General features: G+C 41.8%; 2 protein-coding genes across 2 annotated transcripts in view; one reads left to right on the top strand and one right to left on the bottom strand.

The window, feature by feature from the left end:
* Positions 1–4,317: 4,317 nt before the first annotated feature.
* On the top strand, positions 4,318–14,311 carry LOC109982514 (uncharacterized). Its single transcript, XM_020631759.3, has 5 exons — positions 4,318–5,935; positions 7,751–7,938; positions 9,184–9,328; positions 11,340–11,639; positions 13,674–14,311. The coding sequence occupies exons 1-5, from the start codon at positions 4,340–4,342 to the stop codon at positions 13,830–13,832; spliced, it is 2,388 nt and encodes a 795-aa protein (XP_020487415.2). The 5' UTR covers positions 4,318–4,339; the 3' UTR covers positions 13,833–14,311.
* Positions 11,168–14,332, bottom strand: part of hyi (hydroxypyruvate isomerase) — a 127,755-nt gene continuing 124,590 nt past the window's right edge. The window contains exon 9 of the transcript XR_010666553.1: positions 11,168–11,177. The gene's annotated coding sequence lies outside the window, so the exon portion shown is untranslated. The remainder of the gene's footprint in view (positions 11,178–14,332) is intronic.

Genomic DNA, 14,332 nt, shown 5'->3' with positions numbered 1-14,332 from the left:
TCGGCTGATCGTAGGGGCCTGATGGAAGCGTCTTTATTTATCTTTTGGCCTGAACATGGATGGCCATGCATGCAATTCATAAATATGATCAAGTGTCTCCCCAAAATACTAGGCAAACAGTGCTGCAATGCTGGAATTTAAATAATCAATAAAGACTGATATTTAATATATACGCTGACTGGGGAGAGGCACATCCTCAGCTAATGCTCGAAGGCCTTTGGAGAAGGACGTTATCTGTGGAGGCACAATCAGGTCCTAAAGTTTATCTCTTACGCCACCAGCAAAGAAGTGGAGCGGGCTCCAAGCTTTTATAAGAGCTTAGAAAAAAACAAGAAAAGGTCTGTGGGACTCCTGACCTCCAAAAAGGAAGTTGAAGTTCTCCAACTACATTGTGGCCACCGCCCTGTGACCAGATATTATTAATGTCTTGATGTCCACCAAGCAGGCGCCTCTTGGCTAAAAAGACTAAAACCAAGGAGCCAGAGGTGGCTATTCATCCCAGACACAAACTGACCAGTCCTAGTTGGGTCACCTGGAGGAAAGAGTATGATGTTGGGAGACCTAAACCCCCTAATGATTGGGGATCATCACAGAAGATGTGTTCAGATATATCTGTAGATGTAGGTTCACAGCTTACTACATAGTGAACTTAACTTCCATTCAGTCATTAAGAATAAGGCCGTGTTGTGAGATCATTTCTCTTTATGGTCTTAGTTACAGGTATCGGTATCATCAGTGTAATAGAGAAATAGAGATTATGAGTAACTGAATGAGGAGTAAAACAAGTAGACTAAATTATACCAGAAAAATATGATGAACTCAAGAGTTCTTTCTTTGAAGATCTCAATTAATTAAACTGCCCTAATTAAAGACAAACCCGGTCAGAACACAAATATTTCCTTCTTTCCAAGAAAAGCGTCAGTGATTCCTGTTCATTTCCTCCGTGTCTTGATAAGGACCTTTTTCAGGAGTTGATTTTCCTTGGCACTTCAAGTATTGTAGTGCCATACGAGTGTTGGAAACATGTGGTGATTACATAAACTGTAAATATTAATGGCCGAAGCCTGAGTGACGTCAGCCATCTGTTCCTACAGGGGGCTCTGGAGGCTCAGCAGCAGCAGCCGCCATGCTGGAAATGCTGTCTCAGTCTAACTTTCAGTCAACCTAACGACTGGCTGAGAGCTGGAGCTGAGGAGGGTTTTAAGCGTCTTGATGAACCGTTACATCGCCCCCACCTGTCAATCATTTCAGCTACACGCCTAACTATGGATGACACGTATCGTTTTCAAATTCAAAACAGAGCCTTTTTTTTTTTTTTAAATGTACAGTGTGTGCCAGTGATGACAATCACTATTCAGACCTATTTTGTTTTATGTACCAGGCTGTAAACATGTTAATGTATGCTGTAAAAACAGCTTTTTTGGCTTTGGTGTGTATGTGACTTCTGGAGCCAGCCTCAAGCGGACACTCGACGAAATGCAGGATTTTGCACTTCAGCATTGGCTTCATTTTTTAAGGTTGGTTAATCTTATAGAACAGCTTCTGTTTGTTATTTCTTCTGGAAAAGATTTTGTGAGTTGATTATTATTATTTTTTTTATTATTTCTAGTCATACATTGTGTCATCTGATGTGCCTTTTTAAACGTATACCTTTTTAGTATTACGGGTCATTCATCACATATGTGACCATCTTTAGCAGAGGACATAATCCTTTGATACAAAAAAATAAACTGGTGCAGTGAGAGCATGTGCATGGGGTGCAGACTGTATATCAAGGTCATGTTTGCCCAAGGGAGGAACAAGTGCTCTTAGCCGGGAGCAGACACCAAGCATGATGGGATACTAAATTAAGAAGCTGCTAAAATAACTGCTAATATAGCTGCACATTGGAAACTGGTCTTTAGGAAACAAAGGATCGATGTTATGAGGGTTTAAACACATGCATTGTTAGTGTATTAAACTATTTGAGGGTGTGAGAGATTATTTTTAAAATAATGATGCATTCATTGGTTTTTAGACTATTTTTGAGTGATTAACACTAAATGAGGCGGGAGTATGACAAAAGATAATTAGTGAGGATTTTCAGGAGAAATTATGAAGTCAGATAAGACGATGCTAAACATGTTGCTTGAGAAGTATTTAAGACATCTAGACTATAACTCCAATAAGATGGGAAACTTTGCTTCAAAACTGGTCACAGTTCATTATCAAATAAATATCACAGTTTGCTAACTTTATTATTTGATATGTATCATGTGAGAGAATTCAAATCTCCAGAACAGTCTCTGTACACATTTGTAACCAGATCGATTTGAAAGCATGCGCCTTGTTTCCTGTGTCAATTTGATTCTCTCTCAGTCTGTCTCATATTTTAAATACCGTTTATATTTTTGCTTGATAAAGCTCTATCATATTAAATACCACAATATTTTTTGAGCAAACACAAGGCCCCTAAACGTTAGTTACATTATAAAGCAGAAATTCCTTAGTTTATGTCATAAACCTTTGTGTGAAGATTCCTGAACGAGGGCGGCTGTGGATCAGTGGTAGATTCAGTCGCCTCAACCAGAAGGTCGGGGGTGTCAATCCCCAGCACCTGCAGCAACATGTCTGATGTGTCCTTGGGCAAGGCACCTGAATTGCTCCCGCTGCTTCGTCGGTGGTGTATGAATGGGATTAGTTACTTTTTTTTTGTGATCAATTTTTTATTTAGAAATGTACAAAGAAATTCCATCATATATTATAAATTATTTCACCCCTTTTCCTCGGATTAGTTACTTACTCTGATGGTCAATTTACACAGCAGCCTCTACCATCTGAGTGTGAATGTGTAGGTGCGACCTGCGGTGTAAAAGAGCTTTGAGTTGTCAGAAGACTAGAAAAGCGCTATACAAGCTCAAGTCCATTTACCATTTACACTTAACCCCAAGTTGCTCCCGCTGCTTCATTGGTGGCGTAAACTGCGTATGAAAGGGATTAATAACCTCTGATGGTTACTTTATATAACTTCTGGAGACAGTTCCACTGCTATACAGAATAGTCTTCTTTTTTGTGTGAGTGAAAAAATAAACTTAACAGTTCCTCTGCTATACAGAATAGTCTTCTTTTTTGTGTGAGTGAAAAAATAAACTTAAGATACCCTTCCTGTTTATAAAGGGCATTTCTGCTAAATGTCTGCAATGCCTTGTGCTGAAATGCGTCCGTTATTGATCTGATGCTGCTGCTCTACCCAGATAAACACACTCTGAAGGACATTTAGGGTGCTGACTTTTCGTCTCTCCTTTCTTGTTGCGGTCGTGGACCTGAAATATTGTTTACAGTTGAGTGTTCCCCTTTATTTGCTGTTTTGTACTTCATTTACCAACCTCTACCCTCAGTGTGTGAATGGGTGTGAACAGGTAGGTGAAACCTGCGGTGTAAATGTGCTATACATTCCACTAACCATTAAAAGATAATTAAATTACATAAATCTCAGTTAACCTCATTGAATCCGCATCCTTGCTCCAAGAATCAAGAGAAACTCTGAACTTACTGTGCATTTGAATTCTCTTGTGTGTTTTTCATCAGATTGAAATGAATGTGTTTCAGTTGTTTTATATTGTATGTTTTTCTCATGTGCAGAGAATGAGGCACATAACAAATCACATGCTTATTTTTCTTTCACTTATGCAAATGAGTAGCCCTTTCATTTATTTCATCTGTTTGTGCTTTAGCTTAAGTGATATGTGACACAATATGCAGTTGTATGATAACCAGCAAGTAACCAAAAGACAAACTAAGGATGTACATTTAAGATCCTACTAGAGCTTAAAGCAAAAAGCATGAAAAATATTGGGGTGACTACAATGTGCATGTGTTGTTTTGATGATTTGAAGTCATGTTCTCTTCCTGAATTCTAACCCATTGTGTCTTTGAAGAAAAACCAAAAGTCTAGTTTAGGTTAATGGAAAATTGACCTAAATTATTTTTTTGCTGAATTGATTTTTTAATCATCTCTATTGACAGACATTGTTAATTATACATTCATACCACACAGATTCAGAAGTGAAAAATGTATAATTAGTTTGCTTGGCTCATGATGACTCTCGAGGTCACCCTCCTGCAGTCCTGTTATCCACCACATCACACTGTGTTCATTTTGCTGGTCCAATTTGCAGTCCAATACTGCAGCCTTTTTGATGGAGCGCGCTTCCAAATTTACTCTCCCGCTGCGCTCGCTCTCAGTACCTTAAAAAACGCGTGTGCACGGCTGAAGGTCACTTAAACACAAAAGGCTTTCAGCGCTGCGGTCCAATATAGCGCATGCGCGCTGCCGGAGGACTGCTTCACAGACCGCAATATGGCGAGAATGCCTGCCAGCGGAGATACGGACCGGCAGCAGATGAGCTGTCCCGAGGAGAGCAGGGATGAGGATAATGAGGATGAAGATGAAGATTATATCCAGGAGGTCCAGATCACAGGGGAGGAGGAGGACGAGGATTCCGACAGAGATGCTGTTGAGCTGGAGTGGGAGTCAGGGAGCACTGTGCTGGACTCCAGCGCTTCTGCCGCGGAGACTCAAGTGGTCGTTATGCGGAGTATGGACCGCGAAGAGGAGGAGGGCGAGGCGGATCCCTTCAGCAGCAGCTTCCCTGCTGGGCTGGAGCCTCACCTGGAGGGAGACCTTCAGCGGTCAGAGCGGAACAGGCTGAGCGAGAACACCCGCCTTGCCACTCGGTATGCGGTAAGGATCTTCAGGGAGTACCTGAGTGAGAAAGCCCAAAGTCCAGACTTTGAAACTCTGGACAAGGAAGCGCTCTGCGCTGTGCTACGCTCTTTTTACGCGGAGGCGCGCTCTAAAAGTGGACAGCTCTACAGCAAGTCGTCCCTCATCAGCATCCGGAGCTCACTGAACCGGTACCTGAACGAGCCGCCTTACTGTCGCACCTTGGACCTCACAAAGGACCCCGAACTGCGCAGCGCCAATCTGACCCTAGCCGCGGTCATTCGGAGGCTGGAGGAGCAAGGCGCTGGTCCCGTGGTGCAGAAACAAGCCATCACGCGCTCTGACCTGCGGAGACTATATGAGTCCTCTGTGTTTAACACAGACACGTCATTCGGGCTGCTAAACAAAGTCTGGTTCGAAACTTGTATGTATTTCTGCACTAGGGGCCGGGAGAACCAACGGGAGCTTGAGGAGGACTCGTTTGGCCTGGCCGTTGATGAGGACGGGAGAAAGTTTGTCTATTTTAAAGCACTCGGACCGTACCACAAGTCCCGGTCCACTGCCTGGACCAAGAAGCGTCCGGACGCAGACGAGGACACCTTGCCGCGGATGTATGAGACGGGCACAGAGCAATGTCCGTATGCCAGCTTTGTCCGGTACGTGTCTAAACGGAACCCGCTCTGCAGGGCTTTCTTCCAGAGGCCCCGGGACCATTGCTGCGCAAACGACGTGACGTGGTACGAGAACAAAGCCATCGGTAAGAACCTGCTGGGCACGAGGATGCAGATGTTGTCGCGCGCTGCCAAGCTCTCCAAGACCTACACCAACCACTGCATCGGTGCCGTCTCTATAGCAACGCTTAACAGCATCGTGGGCGCCGCGGGCTCCAGGCCGACAACGCTTTACGTTGCCACGGAAACGGTGAACGGTCACGCACAGTCCCACCTCCAGCTCGTGATCCCGTACGTCCATCGAGCAACCGACCCAGCGGATGTAAAGCCTCAGCGGTCAGAGACAGACACGGTGTCTACAACCATAAACACAGCAGTGACAACAACGGAGAGTCGAGGCAGCACAGAGGAGGACCCGGAGGCTCCCCGCGCCAAGAAGCTGTGCGTGCGCCCCCGGACACGCGCGGACTCGCCTGTCGAACTGAACGAGAGGAAAGCCAAAGTGACCCATGCTAATCGCAAGCCCACTGTCGGGTCGGTGGTCGCTGTATCCACACAGGTAACACAAAACACCAGATCGGTTTATATATTCTACTGTATTTACATAAATGTGTTTTTTTTTTTGGGTTGCTTTTTTGCGTGTGTTTCCATGCTTAGAAAAAGGAAACGCTCACATCTTTCACAGGGGAATTGTATGTGCAATCAGAGTCTCTTGCTTTAAAGTGTCACTAAGAATTATTTACATTTAAGCCAAGTTTGATATAGCCTAATATTAAAAAAAAAAAAAAAAAAAAAACCTCAGCTTTAGATCAAATGTGATAGCTGTCGCTTTCATACTCACTGCCCCCGGCTCTACAAGGTTTACGGTCTTTCATCTGTCTTTGATTTGTTAAAAAGTTTGATAGTTTGAACTGTGTGCTTAATATTCTGATTTTACCAAGTTGTAGACATTTCATGCAGTGTAGTACTGAGAGAGGTTAATCCAATAAGGTAAGTATTTATATATAGACAAGACACACAGTGATGAATGACATCATATTCCTCATAATGCTCAGGGTATAAATTCAAACATACAAATCAATTACACAAAGAACATAATTTATTCATGAGACTGCAGACTGCATCAATATAAGTGAAAGGTTGAAATCTTAAATACATTTTGGTGATACATATTTAATATTGATCCTGTGGATGAAGTGGTGTATCTTGTCTTTTTGCTGAACTCATGTTTAGGAGGGTTTTCTGTAGGATGCATTAATCCTACTGCATTCTTATAACTGTGGAAAACGAGCACCTTTCACAACCCTTATCATAAGTCTGCTGCTCCCATTCTTCTTCCAAAATGTCTTTATGGTTCACTAAATTAATTTCCTAATTTAGGTAAGTAAATATAACAAGACAATTTTTATGAAGCTCTAGCCAGGAAGACATTATATTCTGCATGCTGGTTTTATTCTCATACTGTTTCACATCACTTCTCCACACATGCCCACTCAGCTTCTTGAATTACCCCCTTTTCACGTCACATGGTCACATCTAACCAACAGTACTACTACACTCCATCATCATCAGCCTATCATATTGCTGCTCTCTTTTAAAAAAATATGTCTTTCTCTTCCACTAGTTCATTCAGGCCATCGTTCCCATCACCGCCACGCCCTCGCAGTTTCATCCCCTCCTTCATCCCATCAGCCTCAGAACACAGTATCAGCCATCGTCATGGTCAATCCCAGTCCTCCCAGTTTGGTCAGCCTCTTCATCCCTTCAGCCTCAGACGACGTCGTCAACCATCTGCTCATCAACCCCCAGTCTTCACAGTTAAATCAGCTTCTTCATCACATCGTCCGCTAACACCTCCACCACCCGTGTCTGGACTCAGATCTTGCTGCCGCTCAGCGCAGACATCTTTGATAACCATATCTCCCTGTAGAGTTCAAGCGCCAAAGTTTCTTTGACAATCATGCAATATCACATATGTAATATAAACATTGTATCTTTGATTCAATAAATTGTCTCTCCTGATTGAACTGGGGATAACAGTCTAGCGGTCAGAACGCTGTCTGTTGCTGTTCATCACACACACACACATTAGAAAGTCTATAATGTCTCTGGTATCTATATTGTGCATGTTATGCCCCCCCTCCCTTTGTTAAAAAATCCCCTGGTTGGGGATGAATCTCTAGGTTTGCCCCAAGAATCTCTAAAATTAGTATGACATCATAGGATATTTTTTATGGGACATTTCAAATTCTGACTTGCCGTTTACATTACCAATTACATTTTCATGATATAGCCATTGCCAGTGAAAGTACTATTAGCGATATTTTTACTGATGCTATCACTCCTGTGTGTCTCCGTGTGCTTTGTGTCCCAGGACAGCCGTGATAGCAGCAGTATGTCAAGTCAGCAGATAGTCTCCGTGTCTCCTGGGTCTCCTTTGGGCTCTTCGGGCATCCCCACACCTGCCAAGCTCACCAAAACAAACGCACCTGTCCACATCGATGTAGGAGGACACATGTACACCAGCAGCCTGGCCACACTCACAAAGTACCCCGAGTCACGGTAAGAGACACACATCCACTTTGAAACTGCAAAGGAGAACTCTGCACACGTTTCAGCCAGATGTGTTTTGGGGCATGTGGTTCAGGGAAAACAAAGCAGACTCTGTGTCCAGCGTGTGCATGGCAGTTTAAAGAACATTTTAAACATGTAGTTGTAATATATCGTAAAAAATAAATATAGTATGGTTAAAAGTTTCTCATCTTGAAAAACCCATGGCTTTTTTTTTTTTTAGAAAATCATTGTGCAGTTTTTGTGTCCACTAAGCCATGGGTTCCCAAACTATTCAGCCCCTGACCCCCAAAATAATGGAGCGAGAGACTGGAAGTTGGTAAAGCATTTGTATGTAATTTCAGAATAATGGGTAGATTTTAAGTTATTTAAAAATGTGTATTTGTCTTAGGAAGGCATCTCTTAGTCTTACTTAGCCATTGCAAAAGAGACAAAAGAAACTGTCTTATTAATAAAGCGTAAAGAGTTAAGTGTACCCTTTACCACTCTGCAGAGCAAATAGCTGTGTCCCGTTTGCTTGTATTTATTTTAACTTTCATGCAGTCAGTAGAATCAAAACTATCCTCTTTCAAAACTATCCTCTTTCAATGTGAAAGATCTGGTTGCAGTAATGTCCCATCACAAAGTGCTAACAGCCCAGTGCTGACAGTTCATGGTAACTGCGCTGCAGAATTAATAATGGATGTCACATTCAAACTTTCCAGTGATCATGACCTTTACATAAATGATACACACTTAGAATACAACTTTAAAATGACTATAAGTTTATATTATAATTAGGGTTGTCAAATGATTAACATTTTTAATTGTGTTTAATCGTTACATTTAAATAGTTAATCACACTTAATGGTATTTTCAATCACATGTTAAAAAATTCACATTTTGAAATCACAAGGCTTTTATTTAGAATGATTGTTGTGTCATTAGCAGAGAGTAATTTACTTGCTGTTTGAATTAATCGTGATTTTAAAAAACTGTAATCATTAAATGGTAAATTCTACCATCATCCAGTGGTATGATATAGCAGTAGATGGTGAAAAGTAAAAGCTTCAGCGTCTCTCACTGGCCTATAACATTAGACTGAAACATGCAAAGTTTACCTCTAATGATCTGTCAACATCCAGCTACGTCACTACATTTGTTTCTGGCTACCTTACTATTCTCCTCAACATTTGGTTAGTATTTGATGAAGAGGCATCACTGTCTTTTTCTTGTTTTTTTGTTTTCTTGTGGCAGGATTGGCCATTTGTTCGATGGAACAGAGCCCATTGTGTTGGACAGTCTAAAGCAGCACTACTTCATCGATCGTGACGGCCCGATGTTCCGCTACATACTAAACTTCCTCCGCACTTCCAAACTCCTCATCCCCGATGACTTCAAAGTGAGTGTCTGTCTAGAGCTTTGATCAGGTACTATCACAGTTTATCACGGATGTACCGTCCCAAATCACAAGACAGCCGAACAAAAAAAACTTTCTGAACATACTTTGAGAGAGCATGAAGTTAACCCAATGACCAAGCAACTCTCTGACCGTCAGTGCTGCTCTATCAGTGACTGAAACATGTCATGCTACATGTACCAAACATACGACCATTCCTTTGTTTAACTATTGTAACTCATTTATTTTTGTACTCTAAACACTTTCCATGCAGAAAAGGACTAAGTGTGCTAATAACTAGTAATTAATAAAAACCTATTCATAATGTCTTTTATCCATTATGCAAGTATCACTTTTGAAAGTAATTATTCTTTGATATATTTTTTAAAAATTCAATGAATATCAATCAATCAATCAATCAATCAATATTGTTTTGTAGAGCGCCAATTCATAACAAATGTTATCTTGAGACACTTTACAAAAAATAGGTAAAAGACCTTACTCAGTGCTATTACAAAGACATAACGTTAATCCATCATGAGCACTCAGCAACATTCAGCAAAAGTTTAAGTGGCAAGAAAAAACATATTTATAAGAGGGAGAAATCTTGGGCAAATCCAGGTTCATGACGAACAGCCATCTACTAAACTGCACTGGGCAGGAAAATGGGATAGAGGGAGATGCAGGAAGAAGGATAGGGACAAATGGGAGGGGAGAGGTGGGGTCGTTCAGGTGTCCACCAACGATCCTGAGGAGAGCTCAGGAGCATCCAGGAAAAGATGAGGTTAATAACTGAGATTTACAGATAGAGACATGCAGTAATATTATGTACTGTATATGCACAGAGAGAGAGAGAGAGAGAGAGAGAGAGAGAGGGAGAGGGAGAGAGGGGGAGAGAGAGAGGGAGAGGGAGAGGGAGAGAGGGGGAGAGAGAAAGAGAGAGAGAGGGAGAGAGAGAGAGGGAGAGGGAGAGAGACAGACAGAGACAGACAGAGAGAGAGAGAGCGAGAGAGAGATAGGAGCTCAAGGTTTCAGTTCCCCTGGTAGTCTAAGCCTATAGCAGCATAACTTTGAGCTGGTCTACCTGCACCAGCCCTAACTGTAAGATTTATCAAAAAGGAAACTTTTAAGTCTATTCTTAAAAATACAGAGTGTGTCTGCCTATAAAAATGCATTTTACTCTGCAAGTTTTTATTCATTCAAAAATATGCGTAATTATTAATAATTTAGTAATAATAGTAATTTTCACTTTAAATTACAAAACAATATCCTAGGCCTGAAATGTATGCACTGAACCAGCTCCTCACTTGTGTCCCAACAAGGCTAGGAGAGATTCAACGATAAAGTTCTCACCTCCATCATTGATCCTAGCTGACTATTATTCATACAATATTATTAGCAGCAAAAGTTCCATTCATGCTTTAATTAATATCTCATACTATTCCACTGTCTGAGGATCACTCTGGCAGCCTTAAATACCCTTACCCCCTACAAAATCATGTTTTTATATGTTTGGCAATTCTGTCTGATCTCCGAGGATGCATAGTCATAGGACATAAACACTGTCCTGTGTATTCTTATACTTATATGGGTAACCAAGTTTACACTTCCATTATCTGCCTGATATTTCCCACTTGTTGTCTATTTAAAAGCACTGGAGATTCCTCATCTTCATCCACTGCCTCAAAACTAATCAGTGATAAAATCAGTTGTATTAAATATAACCTGGTATTTATTGACAATACCGACAGGCGTATACTCTCTAGATTAATTTAACGTAAGTAAAAAAAAAAAGTTCATTACATTTTCAAATTAATTTCATGGCTTATTTTTATGTTGGAAAGAAAACTCAAAATGTGCTGAGTTTTGTTTTTGATTGATAATGTAATTTTGCAGTACACATAGTTGATTCCTATTCGTCCTGTATGGACGTAAACGTGTATAAGCCTTTCTTGTTTCTTCTCTCAGTGTGTGTCTCTGAGTCTCATGCTGTGTTTCCTGTGTGCGTTTGCAGGAGTATTCCCTGCTGTATGAAGAGGCCAGTTTCTTCCAGCTGGGTCCTCTGCAGGCTGAGCTGGAGCGCTGGAGGACAGAGAGGGAATGTGCTGGGGTGTGTCTGGAGTGTGAGTGTGTCGTGGTACATGTGGCTCCAGAGCTCGGTGAGAGGATCAGTGTGAGCACCCACCAGGCTGTGATTGAGGAGGTGTTTCCTGAGGTCGGAGACATTATGTCTCTTAAGACCAGCTGGAACCGAGACACCACATATATCACTCGTTTCCCTCTCAACGACCACTGCCACCTGAATTCTGTCCAGGTACAAAACACACAGAAGCCTTTAAAACCAATGTTTGGAAGTCTTCACTTCTCAGGCTCAGGTTGTCCATCAGCCATATGAAGCACAAAGAATAATTAGATTTTTACTGATTGTTTCATCTTTTAATCATTCAGTGTCTCCATAGGCCCCCCATTTGCCTTTTTATGGCCAATTCGACATGTTGAATCGCCTTTGGTGAGAGAGATCTCTCTGATTGGCTGTTTGGAGGTTTCATTTATCTCCGGCTCTCGACACAGGTTGAGGAAAGCCCCTTGAGCATGCCGCTGTAGTATCCATGCTTTCACACATTAGTGCATTTCTCCTCCGCCTCTTCTTTTCTTTTTCCACTAAAAGACCAAGGGCTGACAACGGCAGCGCCATTTTCAGCTTTTTATCAGATATTATTCTCCATTACTAGGCTACCTATAACACGAGTGGTGACTGACAGCAGTGTGAAAATGGTCTCCTTGTATCATAACAACTGACTACCGCCGCCTGCTGGCATGGAGAGTTACTTCCTCTCACGCATGCACAGAACGTACGAGGTGGTTGGTCGTCGGCCGTAGTCTTTGCGGTGTGTTCAAGTGCAACTTTGTGGCCAAGACAAGAGGCGACTAGAGACGACCTGAGGCGACACCAAATGCGGCCTTCGTCGCCACTAGTTCCTTAAGTGTTCTGTCTGTAATAAAACGTGTGACTCATTAGACTGTCTAAGCCATTATAGGTAACACAATGACAGCAGAGCACAAAGTTCAGTGCTTCAGTTTGAACAGATGAGTTTTATGGGGAGTTAGAGACTTCGTCTTATTACTGCACTGATGTAAATTGGGAGCTTATTCCACCATTCAAGAGTGGACAGTGATCAGTTTGTAATTGGCTGAATGGATATAGAAAGGGCCTGATCTCTTTGCAGCACAGAAGGCTGCCTTCCGGTTGAGAGACGACTAACTCCTCCACTGATCCACAGCCCACCCCTAACTGGACGGCTTTTGTACTAGAAAAATGACAACTCAGCACATGTCAGCAAGACATTTAAACAGCAACACAGAAGAACTGCAGATATACAGTTTGGTCATAGAGGTACACAATTAATCAATATTCTGCTTCCACACTTCTCTCTCAGAAGTCTCAAAACAAGTGTTAGGTACAATCCTACTTTTGCTTCTGTAAAGATGTAACTGTCCATGAAGTGAACCTCCACTCTCACCTCCTTTGACTGGATGTATTTTGGTATGAGTAAAGTAACATTGGGAGATTCGGATTCAGCCAATTTGTTTTTGGCCCATTCAGTCTCAGGTTTGACTCATGACATGATGATGGTGTGTCAGCGTCGAGGAGCACCAGAGAGTTAACGTGTTTAAAACCAAAAAAAGACTTGAAAGTAAAGAATGAAAATGTCTGACCTGCTTCATTTTTTTGGGCCAAGCAGAATCTTCACTTTAGCACTCCTCTGAGGAAAGAGTCTAAAGCCCCGTTTCCACCAAGCGGTCCGGTTTGGTACGGTTTTGGTACAGTAAACCCTGATCTTGCTTGCGTTTCCACAGCCAACCATACCCTTACACATCACTAAATCACAGCGACGCAACATAGTATAAACAGCCAATAAATTAAACATAGATGAACATAACACAGTAAACACAATAAAACTATTTTGAATTTCTGCATTTCCGAGGCAAAAAACAAAAACAAATCCGCAGGATATTTTCACACGGTGTGTTTTGCGTTTGTCCTTTATCACGGCTGTCGCACAGAAAGTGAAGATTCTTTTGACCAATCAACAGACTAGCTCCAACCTTTGGGTCAGATCGCTACGCTTGGCATCCCAACAGAAGCGTACCAAAACAGTAGGACGGTACGGATCAGTTATTTTGGTGCCCTTCCCAACTTTTGCCAGTGGAAACACCAATAAAGGCATATTGTACCGAACTTACCTGTACCGGATCGCTTGGTGGAAACAGGAATTTGTCTTGCTCGATGGTCCTTGTCAACATCTCATTCTTGGATTGTTGATCTTGGGTTTGTGTGTGACTGCAGGTGTTGGAGCGGCTACAGCAGAGAGGGTTCTGGATCACAGGCTCATGTGGCGGTGGAGTGGACTCTTCTCAGTTTAGTGAGTACATTTTACAGAGGAAGGGCCAACGGAGTCAAAAACTGCCAACCCTCATCAGAATCAAACAGGAACTCATGGACTGAACACGGAGGAAACCATGGATCAATCAGCTACTGTATTTGCACACATTATAGAAACTGTTCTTTACAAGGTTTTGTAAAAAAAAAAAAGTTGAATGATAAATAAAAGCGGCATGTTAGCATGAAAGAAGACCAGGCCGTTATGAAGGGGAGATTTCACTGTATTTCTCATTGCCAAATTCCCTTTTAACAATAGTTTGACTAAAGTAATAGATCTGTCGGTACAGACCCTTGTGGGGAATGTCGTAAAATATTTTTCTAATTTTAGGTACCTTTGCATTAGCATTACTGCAGATATGAACTGGAGGCTATTACTTAGCATTGCGCAGTACTTAAACAACCTTTGATCCCGGTCTATGAACTGTAAACCTGTAATAAATGATAATGCATTTAACAAATTAAATTCACTGACTGAAATGATACCACAATGAGATGCTAATGTATTTTTTTTGCAAATCCTTTGAATTAAATACTCAAGTTGATGATGAAATAATCCTGTAAAT

The sequence above is a fragment of the Labrus bergylta genome, chromosome 6 (assembly GCF_963930695.1).
Source record: "Labrus bergylta chromosome 6, fLabBer1.1, whole genome shotgun sequence".
Taxonomy (NCBI): domain Eukaryota; kingdom Metazoa; phylum Chordata; class Actinopteri; order Labriformes; family Labridae; genus Labrus; species Labrus bergylta.
Note: the sequence above shows the minus strand (reverse complement) of the source record. Positions and strands in the feature narration are given on the sequence as shown.